The sequence below is a fragment of the Onychomys torridus genome, chromosome 22, assembly GCF_903995425.1.
Source record: "Onychomys torridus chromosome 22, mOncTor1.1, whole genome shotgun sequence".
NCBI classification, from domain to species: Eukaryota; Metazoa; Chordata; class Mammalia; order Rodentia; family Cricetidae; genus Onychomys; species Onychomys torridus.
In genome coordinates, this window is record NC_050464.1 from 28,436,907 (window position 1) to 28,452,892 (window position 15,986).

Below are 15,986 nucleotides of genomic sequence, written 5' to 3' on the forward strand. Positions count from 1 at the left end.
GATGGATGGTGTTCAAGGCCATCCTCAGCTACATTTCTAGTTTGAGGCCAGCCTGTGCTACATAGGGAGACTGTCTCATAACAACAGCAAAGTACCCACAGTACCCTAAGAGCCTGGTAACTAAGCTGAGCCAGGGTTTAGATCCTGGATCCTGGGTCCAGGCTGTGAACTATGATCATCAGGCTCTGGTGATCCCGCGGGAGAGCCTTCCCAGGAGGCCAGGCCTCAGGCTAGAGGCCCAGACCTCTGATGTGGCTCCTGGGGCCTCAGGGCATCTCCTGGCACCTGTGCCCAGAGAGCCCCCAGGGAGCAGTTTATCTGAGACAACCGGAGCCACCCTGCAGTCCCTCGTGGGATGAGTCTAGAAGGCCCTCTGATTGGCTTGATGATCACAGTGGAAGGAAGTGCTTCAAGCTTTCCAGCTGGGACGGGCCTTGCTCAGGCTGCCTACAGACTGGAGTTATGGCTGATAGAAACCCAGTTCTTCCCACACTCCGGGTATGAATACTCAGAGGCAAAGCAGCCCCACACTTGACTAACATTCGCCTAAGCTCTAGGGGGATTAATGATCACTACCACAAAAGAGCCGATCCTGCTCCAGGCCAGAGGAACCTCTCTACAATTTTTTCCCTTAAAATATTCATTTATTTATTTAATATGTATAGCTGTTTTGTCTGGATGTATCTATGCACACCAGAAGAGGGTATCAGATCCCATGGGACTACAGTTATAGACATTTGTGAACCGCCCATGTTGGGTGCTAGAATTGAACCCAGGACCTCTAGGAGAACAACAGTGTTTTTAACTTCTGAGCCATCTCTCTCCAGCCCTAGCTTTCTGTGTCTTGGCTGAACACAGCCACTTGCTGGGGAGCCAGGGGGACCCTTCATGTCCAGGTGGGTTTGCAGGGGTGGGGGAACGCCTTTAATCCCAGCATTGAGATGGCAGAGGCAGGTGGATCGCTGTGAGTTCGAGGCCAGCCGGATCTACAGAATGAGATCCAGGACAGCCAGGGCTACTCCACAAACCCTGTCTTGAAAAACCAAACAAAACAGAAACAAACCAAAAAACTATCACTAGGTTCCCTGGGGTGTGATAGTATACACCTGTAAACCTGGCCCTTGGGAGGCTGAGGCAGGAGGGTTTGGAATTTGAGTCTCCAGATCTTAAGACAGTTGACAGCTAATTCAGCAGGTTTTATGACATAGCAGGGGTCTAAACACTGTGTGGCCCTAGGGACTCTAGTTTGCAATCTTTGGTCCATGTCACTGATGCTGAAAGATGGTGGAAAACTCCTACACATGCATCAGCACCCCATGCATAGGGAGCATCCTTCCAGGAACCCCTCCAGGATCCTCACTTATTGATGTATTTGTGTGTATCTCTCTTGATCCTGCTGTTCCCAATTCTGAGCTCAATGACAGCAAGGCACTGAGTGCTTAGTAAAATGCTGGGTGCCCTTTAATGGAGGACACTGTCTGGGGAGGTGGCCGGCCCTGGATGGTGTGGCCTCAGTGGAATATTACACAACCATTAAAAGGAATGAAGCTTGGACACAGGCTGTAACAGGCTGGGCCAAGGAGTCAAACCCTGTGGGGTAGCCTCGCAGGGAAGACGGTCTGCAGATGCTGAGTGGCCTGCAGGGACACAGGAGTCCTGTTTCTTCTCCTGCTGCCCACCTCTTCTGCAATGGCTCTGACTCCAACTGTGGGTGTGGGGAGGTGACTCCGCTACCACCTCGACCTTCCCTGTAGCTCAGCTGACCTGCCCGGCAGGCGGTGTCTCCTTTCATCTGTCCCTTCCCCAGAACAGCCTGTCCAGGACAAGAATCAGCTCAGCCTCCTGGAGCCCTTGGCCTCTCAGCCATGAGCCACTGCCCTGACTAGAGTCCCCTTCTCCCTGTGGGGTTGACGGGCTGGGGAGGGGTGTGCTGCCCAACTCTTGGCTTCTCATTCTAGAGCATCCTGGCTTTGGTGTACACGGACACTGGATGGCCTTGAAGAAATGGACGGCTTGGGATTTGGCTTGCTGGCTTGGGATGGCGGGTGTGTGTGTGTGTGTGTGTGTGTGTGTGTGTGTGTGTGTGTGTGTGTCTCGAGCGCGTGCAGTTCAGCTGTATGGTTTGTGTTGGTACATGCAAGGTCCAAATATCCCAAATATTAGGGAACGGGAGGGGAAGGAGAGAAAAGGCTGTTCAGTGGCACACACCTGTCATCCCAGCATTCCAGAGGCTGAGGCAGGAGGATTGATGTGGGTTCCAGCCAGCCTGGACTACAAAATGAGAACCTGTCTCTGAAAAAGGAAATAGTGGTCCGGCTTCTTAGTTGGGGTTATTATTGCTGTGATGAAACACCATGACCAAAGGCAAGTTGAGGAGGAAAAGGTTTATTTGGCTTATATTTCCAGATCACCGTTCATCACTGAAGGAAGTAGGGACAGGAACCTGGAGGCAGGAGCTGACACGGAGGCCATGGAGGGGAGCTGCTAGCTTACTGGCTTGCTCCCCATGGCTTGCTCAGCCCGCTTTCTTACAGAACCCAGGGATAGCCCCACCCACAATGGGCTGGGCCCCGCCCACAACAATCACTAATTAAGAAAATGCCCCACGGCTGGATCTTTGGGTGGCATTTTCTCATTGAGGTTCCCCTCCTTTCAGATGGCTCTAGCTTGTGTCAAGTTGACCTAACACTAGTCTGCATAGCTGGCAATATGGCTCAGCAGGCAAAGGGGCTTGATACCCAGGACCCACATGGTCAGGAGAAAGAACAGACTCCCGAAAGTTGCCCTTTGATGGCCGTACTCTCTGTAGAATGCTCATAGGCCCATACAATAAATAGAGGAGTAAACAAATAAATAGAAAGTGATAAGTATGGTGTGGACTATGGAGAACTGGGACCCATGGTGTGGCTGGTGGGAGCAGAAAACAGTGCATCCGCTGTGGGAAGCACTCTGGTCTAGAAAAGAGAATTCAGAAAGTTAGACAGAGTCCATGACACACAGCTGTTCACACACCTGGGCATATTGCTCAAGGATGGAAGGCAGGTTCTCCACCAGGCTGGCTTCAAGTCTCTATGTAGGCCAGGCTGGCCTCGAACTCACTGTGTGGCCCAGGATGGCTTGAAACTCACTACACAGCCCAGGTTGGCCTTGAACTCCAGGCACCCTTCCTGCCTCTGCCTCCCACGTGACAGGATTAGAGTCATGGACCGCCACACGCAGCTAATATACTTTTAAAATGCTAAACTCCGGGTTTCAGGTGTCTTACCACAATTTCTTTGAAAGGCTGCCCGGCTCGGGAAGGGGATGGGAGGATAAGTTGTGATCTGAGGCAGGGCAGGTGACTCGGAACGACACTGGGATCTGTCTGTGTGACTTGCATTACGGACAGCTGTATCCCCTGGCCGGCTCTGAACTCCAGCAAGATGCCAGGAGCCCCCAGGGAAGAAGGGATTTGACCGGAGGGGTCTTTCTGTCACGGAAAGTGATGTGACTTCTTGTTAAATGAAACCGGTACCAAGAACAAGGTGCTGCCACACACCTTGACGGGATTAGCAGAGGTCTAAGTCAGACTATGGGAGGGGATCCCAGAGGAGAAAGAGCAACAGATGGTGGCGGGCGGCAGGCAGAGGCACCGTGGGAGGCACGCCTCTGTTTGTAATAGCATCCTGAGTGGAGTGGGGGTCTGGGATGCAGGGCTCGCTCAGTGAAGGAGCTCGCTGAACAGGTGGCTGATCCACCTCCAGAGGAGAGCATTATGGGAGATGAGCGGAGGCTGCTGCCCGGAAGCCGAAAATAGTGTCCTGAGCAGGCCGCCTACTGTAGGGAGGTGGAAAATTCTAGCATCCGAGGGGTGTGGAGCGGGGGCCGTCAGGAGTCCCTTGACAATGCATCTCTGCCCTCCTCAGGTACAGCTGCAGCCGGATGGAGAGGAGTGTATCTCAGATTCCGAGAAGGCTGCCCTGGACCTCAAGGACCCCAATCGTCCTCGGTTCACACTGCAGGAGCTGCGGGATGTACTGCATGAGAGGAATGAGCTTAAGTCCAAGGTGTTCCTGCTGCAAGAGGAGCTGGCCTACTATAAGAGGTGAGGGCCGGCACCATGAGACAGACAAACTCTGGCCTGACCTCAGTGGCCACACCCAAACCCAGGCACACTGGTACTGGTGCAGCAGAGTCAAGCATTCCTATAGATGGCCTAAAGGTCACACAGTCTCCCGAGCAGGCCATTGCACAGCTTGCTGAGTGCGTTACCAGATGTCTGTCGGAGGGGCTGCGGAGACAGATGGTCAGTCAGGGAGGAGTTTACATTACAAGCAGGAGGACCTGAATTACGTCCCCAGACATTTGCTGTGGTTCCCACCTGTTATCCCAGCCCTGGAGAAGTGGGGACAAATGGGTCCCTGGTGTCGGCTGGCAACCAGCCTAGCCAAATCACTGAGCTCTAGACCCTGTCTCGAAAAACAAAAGAGGCCATGGAGAGAGATGGCTCAGTGGGTAAGATCGCTCTGACAGAGGATCCAGGTTCAGTTCCTGGCACCTGCACCAAGCAGCTCACAGCCACCTGTGTGTACCTCCAGCTCAAAAAAAATCTGTTGCCCTCTTGCCTTAGGCACCTGCACACACACACACAGAATACTAAGCCAGAGGCCCAGGCAGTTGTGGCGCACACCTTTAACCCCTCAGGAGACAGGGGCAGGCAGAACTCTGTGAGTTCAAGGCCAGCCTGGTCTACAGAGTGAGTTCCAGTAAGCAAGGCTACACACACACACACACACACACACACACACACACACACACACAAAAAAAAAAAAACCTTTCTCAAAAAACAAACAAAAGGGCTGGAGAGATGGCTCAGAGGTTAAGAGCACTGCTTGCTCTTCCAAAGGTCCTGAGTTCAATTCCCAGCAAACCACATGGTGGCTCACAACCACCTGTAATGAGATCTGGCGCCCTCTTCTGGCCTGCAGGGATATGTGCAGACAGAACACTGTATGCATAATAAATAAATAAATCTTTTAAAAAAAAAAAAAAAAAGAATAAGAATAATAAAATAAACACTGGGTAAAGAAAAAAGCCAGGAGAATGACCAGTGTGCTAGATGTAGCCCCAGCTCTGCTGGGGAACAATGTGATACATAGAAAAGTAGGGCCACGGATGTCCATGGCTACTGCTGGCCCCCTGTGGGCCTGGTGCAGGTAGAGAGAAGGGGAGAGACAGATCTGGAGAACAGGAGCAGCTAGAGGGCTGCATGGCGGAGGAGGCCTTCCTTCCACTGTGGGGGTCATCGAGGGTCAGCTGCTTCCTGCAGATGGGAGAAATCAAGGCACAGAATCAGCAGCATTTTGTGAAGACAGGAAGTGGGAGCTGTCCTATGTGGCTGAAACATCTGGAAATAGAGTGCAGTGGCACACATCGGTCATCCTAGTGCGCGGGTGACTGAGGCAGGAGGATGGCCAGTTTGAGGTCAGTCTAGGCTACATAACAGATCGGGTATGTTGGACACACCTAAAATCCCAGAGCTTGAGTGGTGGAGACTAGAGCAGTGGTTCTCAACCTGTGGGTCCTGACCCCTTGGCAAACATCTAGCTCCAAAAATATTTACATGATGATTCATAACGGTAGCAGAGTCACAGTTACGAAGTAGCAATGGAAATAATTTTATTGTGGTTGGGGTCACCACGACGAGAGGAATTATGTTAAAAGGTCACGGCATTAGGAAGGTTGAGAACCATTGATCTAGAGGATGGGAAGATCTTCACTATTTCCGGCTGCAAGTGGAGTTCAAGGCCCACATGGGGTACATGAGATCTTGTCTCAGAAAATCAAACCCAAAAAAGGACAGATGGGCCAGGCAGTGGTGGCACATGCCTTTAATCCCAGCACTTGGGAGGCAGAGGCAGGCAGATCTCTGTGAGTTCGAGGCCAGCCTGGTCTACAGAGAGAGTTCCAGGACAGGCACCAAAGCTACACAGAGAAAAAACAAACAAACAAATAATACCCCCCCCAAAAAAAAAAGAAAGGAGGGGGATAGAAGAGAGAGGAGGGAAAGAGGACCTAGTACTTGTCCTGAAACACCTCCCCTGGGCCAGAGGGGCCACAGACTTACCCTCCCAGACCCCCAGGCAGAGTATGCCAGCAGAGACCCCGGTTGTCATCTTCCCAGGTACCTTACACCCCATCGAGAAATTCTGCACCATATCAAACGATTCTATCCACTTCTGGAATGTTCCAGTTCTCACAGAATTATTTTTGACTTCTCTGTTACATGCCTTCAGTGAAGAAATAGAGGAGGAGACTCGAATACCCCAACCTCCGCCCATCATACACCCAAGAACATCCCCCCAGCAGGAGTCTGGGATCAAGCGACTGTAAGTGTTGTGCTTCCCACGTGGCCGTGGCCGAGCCACCCGTGGCTCATCTGGGTTCCTGAGACCTCTGATTCCAGGTCTGGGCACCTTCTTTCAGGACTGTCCCTAACCACAGCGGCTGAGACCCGCTTCTCTCGCCGCTTAGACAGGACCGCCAGTTCTTGGGGGTCACTGGGCAGAGATTTGGGCAGCACCTGGGAAGCTGGGAGGGGCTGGGGTCCGTGGCTAGTGCTCAGGAGCTTGCTTGGGTGTACAAGATGCATGGGATATGGCTCTGGGTTTGGTCCAGTGAATAAGTTGGGGGGTGCTGAGAGGCTCAGGCATTTTCAGAGCTTGAGATGTCAGCTTTAAGTAGCAAGGTGTAGAGGCCCATGCTTGAATCCCAGCGTTTAGGAGGTAGAGACAGGCAGATCAGAAGTTCAAGGTCATCCTTGGCTACAGAGTAAGTAGCCAAGACCAGCCTGAGCTATGTAAGAGGGCCTAGGTCCACCCCATTTTGGGTTTTGTGATGATAAATCCCCTGAGCTATTAAAAGTCTGCATTGGTACATTGGTGCCACGTATATGCAGACTCAGGCCCTGGTTGCTATGAGACACTTGCAAAAGGCTTCTGGTTGCTCCTGTGATCAGCTAGACTTTAAACCCCTCCAAGAGGGCCTGGCGTTGTAGATCTCCTGGGTTCTCATGGAAGTTTGCAGACATTTTTCTTGGAAAAGAACAGAGGGTATTGGAATGGCGTCCAGTTTAGAAGACCTGTGGGCCCTGAAGTCTGTCAGAGAAAGGGCTGAGTTCTTGGCTGGCCCATTATGTGCCCATCAAGAGCCTGCTGCGGGCCAACTCCTGTCCCTCAGATGGCCTTGTGGGGCCCCACTCTGGTGCTAGTATGTGGAAGACTATCATTTTCATGAGACCCTTGAGGCAACTGAGGCGTCCTGACTGTAGCCATGCCGCCGGAAGAGGCAGAGCCCTGCTGAGGTAGCCTGACCTCAGAGTACTGTATTCAAGCCTTCTATAGACCTACCTCAAGTGTGAGGGGTGTCACAGCCTGAAAGGGTCTCCCTGGTCCTGGGCCTTTTGGCTGTTCGTACAGAAGAGGCCTGGGGCCTCTCCCCAAACGCAATAGAAGCTTTGGAAGAGCTAGCAGCCCAGGGGTTGGGGAGGAAGTGGGTGTTAGCCACGCATTCTACCTTTTAAACTCCAGTGGCCATGCTGGGAAATTGTTGGCTGGTTCTGAGCAGATGGAATGTGGACTGGTTTGTGTGATGGGTCTACTCCCTTGGCAGGTGGTATCCCTCTCACCTTGGGCCCTGAGCCCTCCAACAGCGAGGTAGCTTCCTGGAGTGTTGTTGTACACAGCGATCCTCCTCTAAGCTGGCCAGCCTGGCCCTACATCCCTGCTGGGTTTTGGAGTTCTTCTAAGAGAGAGATAAATACCTCTGAGGCACAGAACCCCAAAAGCTCCCCCTCAAGTCCCAGCACTGTTTAGACCGTGGGTCTCTTTTCCATCTGCCATCAAAACTCCACTCAGATAACTGGAGAGAAAAAATTGTCTGAGTCCGGACTCTCCAGCCTGGTCCAGCATCGGGCTTGGCTGTCTCCTGGCTCCCTGTGCGTGGGCTCCATCCCTCACCATGTACCTGCAAACTCAGACCCTGGACTTGGGTGGGCAGCCACCACCAGTCTTAGATTGTGTTTTCATTAGGTGTGGTAGCTCACATCTGTAACTCCAGCACTTGGGAGACTGAGGCAGGACAGCCACTGGTTTGAGAGACACCTAGGCTATAGATCAGGACCATGTCCCAAAACAAAAACCAAAAAAACAAAAACAAGGGTTGGGGATTTAGCTCAGTGGTAGGGTGCTTGCCTAGCAAGCGCAAGGCCCTGGGTTCGGTCCTCAACTCCGGAAAAAATTTAAAAAAACAAAACAAAAAAAAAAAAAACGAAACCAAGACTCCTTTTTCTCTTTGAAGGTCTAGAAAAAATAAAAAAGCGGGTGACCTTTAAGCCTGTTGTGCTGGTTTGCTGCTGTATGGGACACTCAGGGAAGGCGGGACAATTGCAAATTTGAGGCCAGTAGAACTTGGTATTAGGAAAGAAAGTGAAACAGAGGCCAGTAAGATGGTTTAGCAGATAGAACACAAACCTGAGGACCTAAGTTCCATTCCCCAGAACCCACATAAAAGTGCACAGAAGAACTGACTCCCCGCAAAATCAGTTTCTGACCTATAGGCACACTGCTCACATCATAGACGCACACTATTTTTTCCCCCAAGACAGGGTTTCTCTGTGCAGCCCTGGCTGTCCTGGAACTCTCTCTGTAGACCAGGCTGGCCTCGAACTCACAGAGATCCACCTGCCTCTGCCTTCAGAGTGCTGGGATTAAAGGCGTGCGCCACCACCGCCCAGCACAAGTAATTTTTTTGAAAATTGTTTTTTTTTTCCCAGTTTCAAGTTGGGTAAAATCTAGAATGCAGTGACCCTGCTCCAGCACACCAACAGGCCCCAGCATCTGCCTGCTCCCCCAGGTGGCTCCATTCCAGAGCCCCTCTCCTCTTTAGCTTTGCCTCAGGTTGCTCGACAACACCTGGTATTCGTGAGCCCGACAGGGTTGTCAGCTCCAGACAGACAGGAACGGAGACAGAGCGAGGCCACACTTCCTGTCCGTGCTACACAGGTGGCTGGTACTGTGGCAGGCAGCTTTCTAGAGGGGGTGACAGGGCAGCCACGGGGCACAAAGGGCTTTTGACCAGCACAGGGACAACACTGGTAGCCTTTGTCCTCCTCGGCTGCTGACCATGATCTGTGGCCTTCGACAACGTTCATTGGCAGGCTCTGCTAGAGCCTGTGAGGGGAATGTCTGTCCCTTCCGTCCTCTTCTTTGGACTGTGTTTGATCTGCAGCTGTGGACCCTTGATCCCAGCCCACTTCTGTCACCCAACAGGTAATAAAGAACCACCAGGCATAGTTGAAGGGGGTAAGAGTCACGGAGGTGGGACAGTTATCCCCATTTCTCAGATGTGGAAATTGAGGCTCAGGGATGCCACAGACTTCATTCAAATCTGTACAATTAGGAAGGACTCAAAGCTGGGTTTCTGAAGTAGGTCTTTTGTCCATACACCCTCCCCTCCCCATCTCTCCCTCCCTCTCTCACATCCTCATGTCCCAGCTAGTGGCTGGCTGCCTAGGGCCCCTTATCTCTCAAATGCACCCTGAGTCCAAGCCGTCAGACTTGACATTTCTGGGCTGGGCACAAGAGAACCAGAACCTCCCACTGCCAGTCAAAACAGCGTGCCTGAAGACGGTCCAAGAATAGCTTGTGACTGTGAGGCCAATGGCCTGAGAGGACAGGTTGGCACAGCCCAGGGAGGTCACAAGGGAGCCTCAAGTGACTCCAGCCTTGTCCCCAGTAAACCCTAAACACCAGTGTCCCTTTTGTGTGGTCCCCACTTCAGAGTCGATCCCACACATGCACAGGACGGCCTTACGCTGCCGAGCAGAACAGAGAGGGGGCAGTCTGGAGGGGGACAGGAAGGCAGCCGCTGGCCTTAGGGACCGGAAAGGCTGGCCTTGGAGTATGCTCCGCCTCTGTCTGCAACAGTAAGGATGACAGTGTGTTCTGTGCCTGACCTTCTACCCCCACACCCCTCCTTAGCCAGGAATAGTTTCTTCGAAGCCGCCCATGAAATGCCAGGAGTTAACACTTCATTTGGTTTGAACCTTCCAAAAATACTCAGCAGGGATGGAGGCATTAAAACCATAATTAAGATACAGAGTTTGGCCCAATAGTCTAGGAGCGGCTGTCCTTCTCTTACAGATCCTGGGGGTCATAGTCTGTAAACAAGCCAGATAGATTCAGCCACCTGTCTGGAGTAAACCAATCATAAGAACCAAATTAATAATGAAAAGCAGGAAAAGAAGATTTATTCAATGTGGCCACATTGAGATGTATACACACACACACACACACACACACACACACACACACACACACACGCGGGCGCGCACACATACATCCATCTTCAGGGTCCTGAAATCAGGGTGAGGTTTAATTAGAAGGCAACAGATAGGTACATCTAAGCAGTCTCGGCCAAGGTGTGGTCCCCCATCACTGACCCATCCTGCCCTTGGGTTTCACCCTGTGAGGTGGTCAGCTTTGTAAGTCTCTGGAGACAAGTACTCGCTTCCTGGGGAAATTCCCATTCCTTGTTTTAAGAGGCTGATGGTCAAAGTGAAAGACTTAAGTGTCTCTTTAAAAATATCTTCATTATGGGTGGCAGGGATGGCTCAGTGGCTAAGAACACTAGCTGCTCTTCCAGAGGACCCAGGTTCAATTCCCAGCACCCACATGACAGCTCACACCTGTCTGTAACTCCTGTTCCAGGGCTTCTGGAATTATCCTCATACAGATATACATGTCGGCAAAACACCAATGTGTATAGAAACTTTTTAAAAATTATATATGTAAGAAAAGTAGCCAGCCAGGCAGTCAGTGGCAGAGGCACTCGGGAGGCAGAGGCAGGCAGATCTCTGTGAGTTCGAGGCCAGCCTGGGCTACCAAGTGAGTTCCTGGAAAGGCGCAAAGCTACACAGAGAAACCCTGTCTCGAAAAACCAAAAAAGAAAAATGTGTTCTACCGTCTTCATTTCTGTTACACCTCTATAGCGGTTGGGCTTGTCCAGGTGACCTGGAAGCAGTGAAAGGGACCATCTGTCTGGGACGCACCAGATGACTCAGGTCTTCTTGCCATCAGTATGGCCCCTTATGTGTAGGTAGGCAGACACCTCTCCAAGCAGAGTGTCTACATGGAGTCTAGGCTTCCTGCTTTGCAGTGACAGCGTTATAGGAGCCGGGGCTGTGAGTGGATGTCCTGGAAAAAGTGGGTGCAAAGTAGTGTGGCTTGGGACCCCCAAAGCCTCTTGTGTCTATCAGCTAGCAGGGGAAAAAAGGGCCCCTCCTTCTCAGTGTCAGTATGAGTGGCCGTCTGGGTGGACTGCAGCTCTCAGCTCCTCTGTGATGGACAGTAAGGAGGTGTAGATACAGGGAAGGACTCACAGACTTCAGCGGAGACCGTGATAACGCTCAGTTGGTTGCATTTGTGAATGATGTTCTGGATCCCATCACCAGCACCGAATAAGATCTGGTGTGGTAGTCATGGTTATGCCGTAAGCCCAGCCCCCAGGGCACAAGGATCAGGAGTTCAAGCTAGCATCACTTGCATAGTAAGTTTGAGGCCAGCTTAGCATAAAGACTATCTCTACAGGCTGTGGTGGCGCACGCCTTTAATCCCAGCACTCTGGAGGTAGAGGCAGGGGAATCTCTGTGAGTTCGAGGCCAGCCTGGTCTACAGAGTGAGTTCCAGGACAGCCAAGCCAGGCCTACACAGAGAAACTCTGTCTTGAAAAACTACAATGATGATAATAATAATTTTGTAAAGGGCTGAGGTGACAGCTTGGTTGATAGAGTGCTCGCCTCGGGTACATGAAACCTTGGACTCAGTTTCAGTACGTGAATCTATAAATGCAGCCCTTGGGAGGTGGCAGCCCAGATATCAGAAGTTCAGAGTCATTCTTTAGCTATGTAGTGAGACTGAAGCCAGCCTGAGATCCAGGCCTCTCTGTGTTGTCCCCACCCATGGGGAAAAGAAAGAGCCTGGAATGACATACCTCAGTATCTCAGTGTTAAGAGTGTTTAGCCAGCATCCACCAGGCCCCGGATTTCACCCCCAATATATGTAATAACAATAGTAAGACGGGTGCTTTTCAGCATGACTGGTTCCTTGAGAGACTGTCCCAGGTGGCTCGTCCTCTTGGGGTTAGTGACCTTTGGGCTTCCTTTGCCTATGGGAACATCACCCACCCATCTGCCTCTGTACACAAATCCGTGTCCAGATTTCTCTGCATATACAAGGTCATCATATCTGTTGAGATAGGGCCCTCTCCCCCACTGTGCCCGCCTCCAGCAGGGCCCTGCGTTTTCGTGGGTCACATGATGAAGAAGGAACATGGTGGGGGGGTCATGTCTCGGCCTATCACGCAGACCGGATGTGCAGCTCTCAGCGGGATCTTCTTGTGGGGGGGCGGGGGGCGGGTTTCGTGGTCACACTGCCCTCTTTTCATCTCCTGTCTATCTGCTTCTGGAAGCAGGCTCTTTACAGCCGTCATGCCCATGGTGGCAGCTGGATTGATCCTTGACGACCCCACCTTGCAGCCTGTGCGAAGACTGGTGTCCCTTGTAGGCACTGTCTGTGTTTGGGGGTGTTTTTGGTTTTTTGCTGTGCCTTTAGAATGGCTGTGTGGCTTCTGCCAGCCTGTCCCTTGGGGCACTTCAGTTGCATGGCCGTCACCTGCTTGTTGGCATCTCAAGTGGGTGTGGAGTGTGATTGCCACTGTTGCTCTTGACCTCCACGAGTGCGGCCAGGAATGTCACCGATAATTCTTTTTGTCTCTTCTGTTTCGGCTCTAAAAACCACCTTGTCCATGATCCAGTAAAGAAGGTCCTTTAAGTGACGGGTCAGTAATCGATGCCCCCACCCCGAAACCCCCCCAGGGATCCAAGAGTGACACTAACAGCTTTCTCCCTCACCCGTGCTGTGGAAGCTTTCTAAACAGCTTTGTCTTGGCAGCTGTTCGGTTTGGTGCGGGGTAGGGGGGGAGAGTGGGGGGAGGGGCTGGCGTCTGCAGGTGGCTTTCCTAAGTCAGGCTGAGACGCAGCAGGGATGGGGCTGCAGTAGTGGGCTAGCTAACTCTGCGGCTGCTCTGTGTCAGAAAGAGCCCTCCCGTTCAGCGTGAACCCTCACCTCCACTTGCCGGCTCACACTTGCCCTTCAAAGCCCTAGAGAATTTCCCCAGGTGAACTTGGCTTAAGGATGAAAGAACATTCTATTCCTGCTAGAAAGAGAGTGTAGCTCCAGCCGCCCCGCAAGGGGGAACATCCTCTTCACTAGATGTGATTGTAACAAAACCCGTGGGACTGGGAAGTCAGCAAATGTGAGGACCTGAGTTCGGATCTCCAGGACCCATGTCAAGTCAGATCCCACAACTCCTGTACTCCCAGCTCTTCTATTGAGGGCAGAGGAGAGAGGAAATGGCAGTCAGTGAACAAGAGACCCTGACTCAAAGTTTAGGGGTCTGCAGAGGGCTCAGCAGGCAAATGTGCTTGCTGCCAAGCATGACCCCCCCCACCAGGTTGAGGCAGGAGGATCACAAATGAAAAGCCAGCCTGGGCGATTTGGCAAAGTCTTATAAGATGACTGTCAGTGGGCGGAGGGTTGGTGCAATGGCTGATGGAGTAAACACGGATGCAGCTAAGCCTGTGGACCTGGTTCAATACCTGGCACCTAAGATGGAGTGGATGGAGAGAACTGATTTCCTCAAGCTGACTTTAGACCTACACACACACACACACACTCTCTCACTCATACACATACACACTCACACACACATGCTTACACACAGTCTCACACACACTCACGCTTACACACAAACACATACACACATATTCATTCACACACTCACACACTGGAATTGTGGTTCAGTGGTAGAACACTTACCTAGCATGCGTGGCTATGAGGGCTGGCAAGATGGCTCCGTGGATTGAGGCCCTGACCAGCAAGGCTGAGAACCTGAGATCAGTCCCAGGCACCCACACAGTGGAAGAGGAGAACTGACTCCACTGTTTGCCCTCTGACGTCCACACAGGAGCCATGTCACTTGACTGCCCACACACTCATGCATACACATGAATGAATGAAGAATGAATGAATGAATATTAAGAATGGGTTTGCCTCAGAATCATCTTCCTCCCAACTTTCAGGTTCTTTCAAAGAACCATTCGATTTATTCGAGAAATTTCTAGTCTGGGGCTGGAGCTCAGTAGGTAGAGTACCTGCCTAGCATGCACAAGGCCCTGGGTTCGATCTCCCGCATCCCATAAACTAGGCATGGTGACTCATGCCTGTAATCCCAGCACTTGGGAAGTAGAGACAGAAGGATCAGGAGTTCAAGGTCATCCTCCGCTATGTAATGAATTTGGAGACCAGCTTGAGCTACCTAAGGCCCTGTCTCTAAAAATGAGGGGGGGGGGGAATTCCTGAGCCGAGTGTGTAGCCTTACACTTGGCCTTTGTGAGGACCTGAGTTGTGTCTATTTGTTTCGGGGTTTTTGTTTCTAGTGGTTATAGGAAAGATCCCCCTAGTAGTAGCCAGATGGAAGGTCTTGCCCGCCCCACACCCCCCACCCCCATCACATACATGCAAACTGCTCATTCTGTGTGAGCGCTAAGGATCTGGGACTGAATGACACCCAGAAGCCCCGGTGCTTTCTAGACCCCCGCTGACTGCATCCCCATACTGAGAATGGATCTGCTCTCCTCAGTGTCTGTTCCTGTGTGTCCTAGCGTTGAAAGAAGGGGGTAGTCAGAGCAGCAGCGGGCAAGCCCTTATTCCCATCTTTGTTTTTCTCTCCCCCTTCCCAAAGGTTTAGCTTTTTCTCCCGGGACAAGAAGCGCCTGGCCAACGCGCAGAGACCCATGCACATCCACGAGTCTTTTGGCCAGTGGGCGAACACTCACCGAGATGACGGGTACACAGAGCAGGGCCAGGAAGCCCTACAGCACCTGTGACGGTGACCGCCTCCCGGGCCGCCTGCCACCTGCCTCGGGTGGCTGCCTCGACATCGACCCCTCAAACGAACTGTCTGCTTTGAGGAGGGATGATGAGAAACTGATGCCAGAGTCTAAAGAAGTGTTTATTTATCTGCAGGGCTACCCAGTTTGTACGCAATGCCTCTGACCCCTTAGCACCTATATTTAATAAGACGAGGATCTGGAGCGAGACCTCGTTAATTTTAGTAACAAGCTTCCCGTGCTGAACACATCACTTACCACCTACCATGGCTGTTTTGACTCCTGGGTTTCGTTTTCTTGTTCTCTTATGGCTGTCGTCATGTTAGCCAGAGGCAGTGGAAGGGGAGTTTTATATTATGAGGTTGCCCTGGTGGTAGCAGCTTGTACAGGATGTATGGATCGGACAGGCGGAGCCTCTAGTCTGGATGAGCCGCCCAACTTGGATGGGACGCAACAGAAGATCACCACAGTCCTCCCGGCCACCGGCTGGAAACAACCTCGGGATTGTTACTTGCTGCTCCTGGTAAGGCTTAGAGGCCCAAGCTGCCTGTCCGAGGTGGTGTGCCTTGGAATCTGCTGTGAGCTACACAGTACTAACCAAACAAAGTTGTTTAGGATGAGACATCAACGTGTTTCCTGTGTGTGTTTTTCCTGTCATCTTTTATTCATCTTCCTTGCGTGACATACTGGGTCCTATGCAAAGAAGACAATGCCTTAAAAGTGGGTTGGGTGCCGGGTTCATGAGCCTGGCTGATTATGATATGGCGGATAAGGAGGACAGGTATGCGTGGAAGGGCATCAGATAGGCAGGGGCTTGGGGATCGCATGCCTAGCTGACCCATGGTTGCCGTGGCTACTGGAAGAGCTGGAGGCTGGCCCATGTGCTTTCTGCTGATGCACAGAGCAATCAGGGTTCAGGGCACCAGACGGTAGCACTTCCTAAGATCATATGGGACTGTGCCCTGTGCATTGTACTATTTTTGCTAAGAAACTGGGT

At 51.9% G+C, this 15,986-nt stretch overlaps 1 protein-coding gene across 1 annotated transcript in view; it reads left to right on the forward strand.

Annotated features, from left to right (window-relative positions):
* Window positions 1–15,617, forward strand: part of Rilpl1 (Rab interacting lysosomal protein like 1) — a 34,968-nt gene extending 19,351 nt beyond the window's left edge. The window contains exons 5-7 of the mRNA XM_036172032.1: window positions 3,906–4,084; window positions 6,276–6,368; window positions 14,842–15,617. Coding sequence (XP_036027925.1) covers window positions 3,906–4,084; window positions 6,276–6,368; window positions 14,842–14,986 — 417 coding nt within the window. The 3' untranslated portion in view covers window positions 14,987–15,617. The remainder of the gene's footprint in view (window positions 1–3,905; window positions 4,085–6,275; window positions 6,369–14,841) is intronic.
* Window positions 15,618–15,986: the final 369 nt, after the last annotated feature.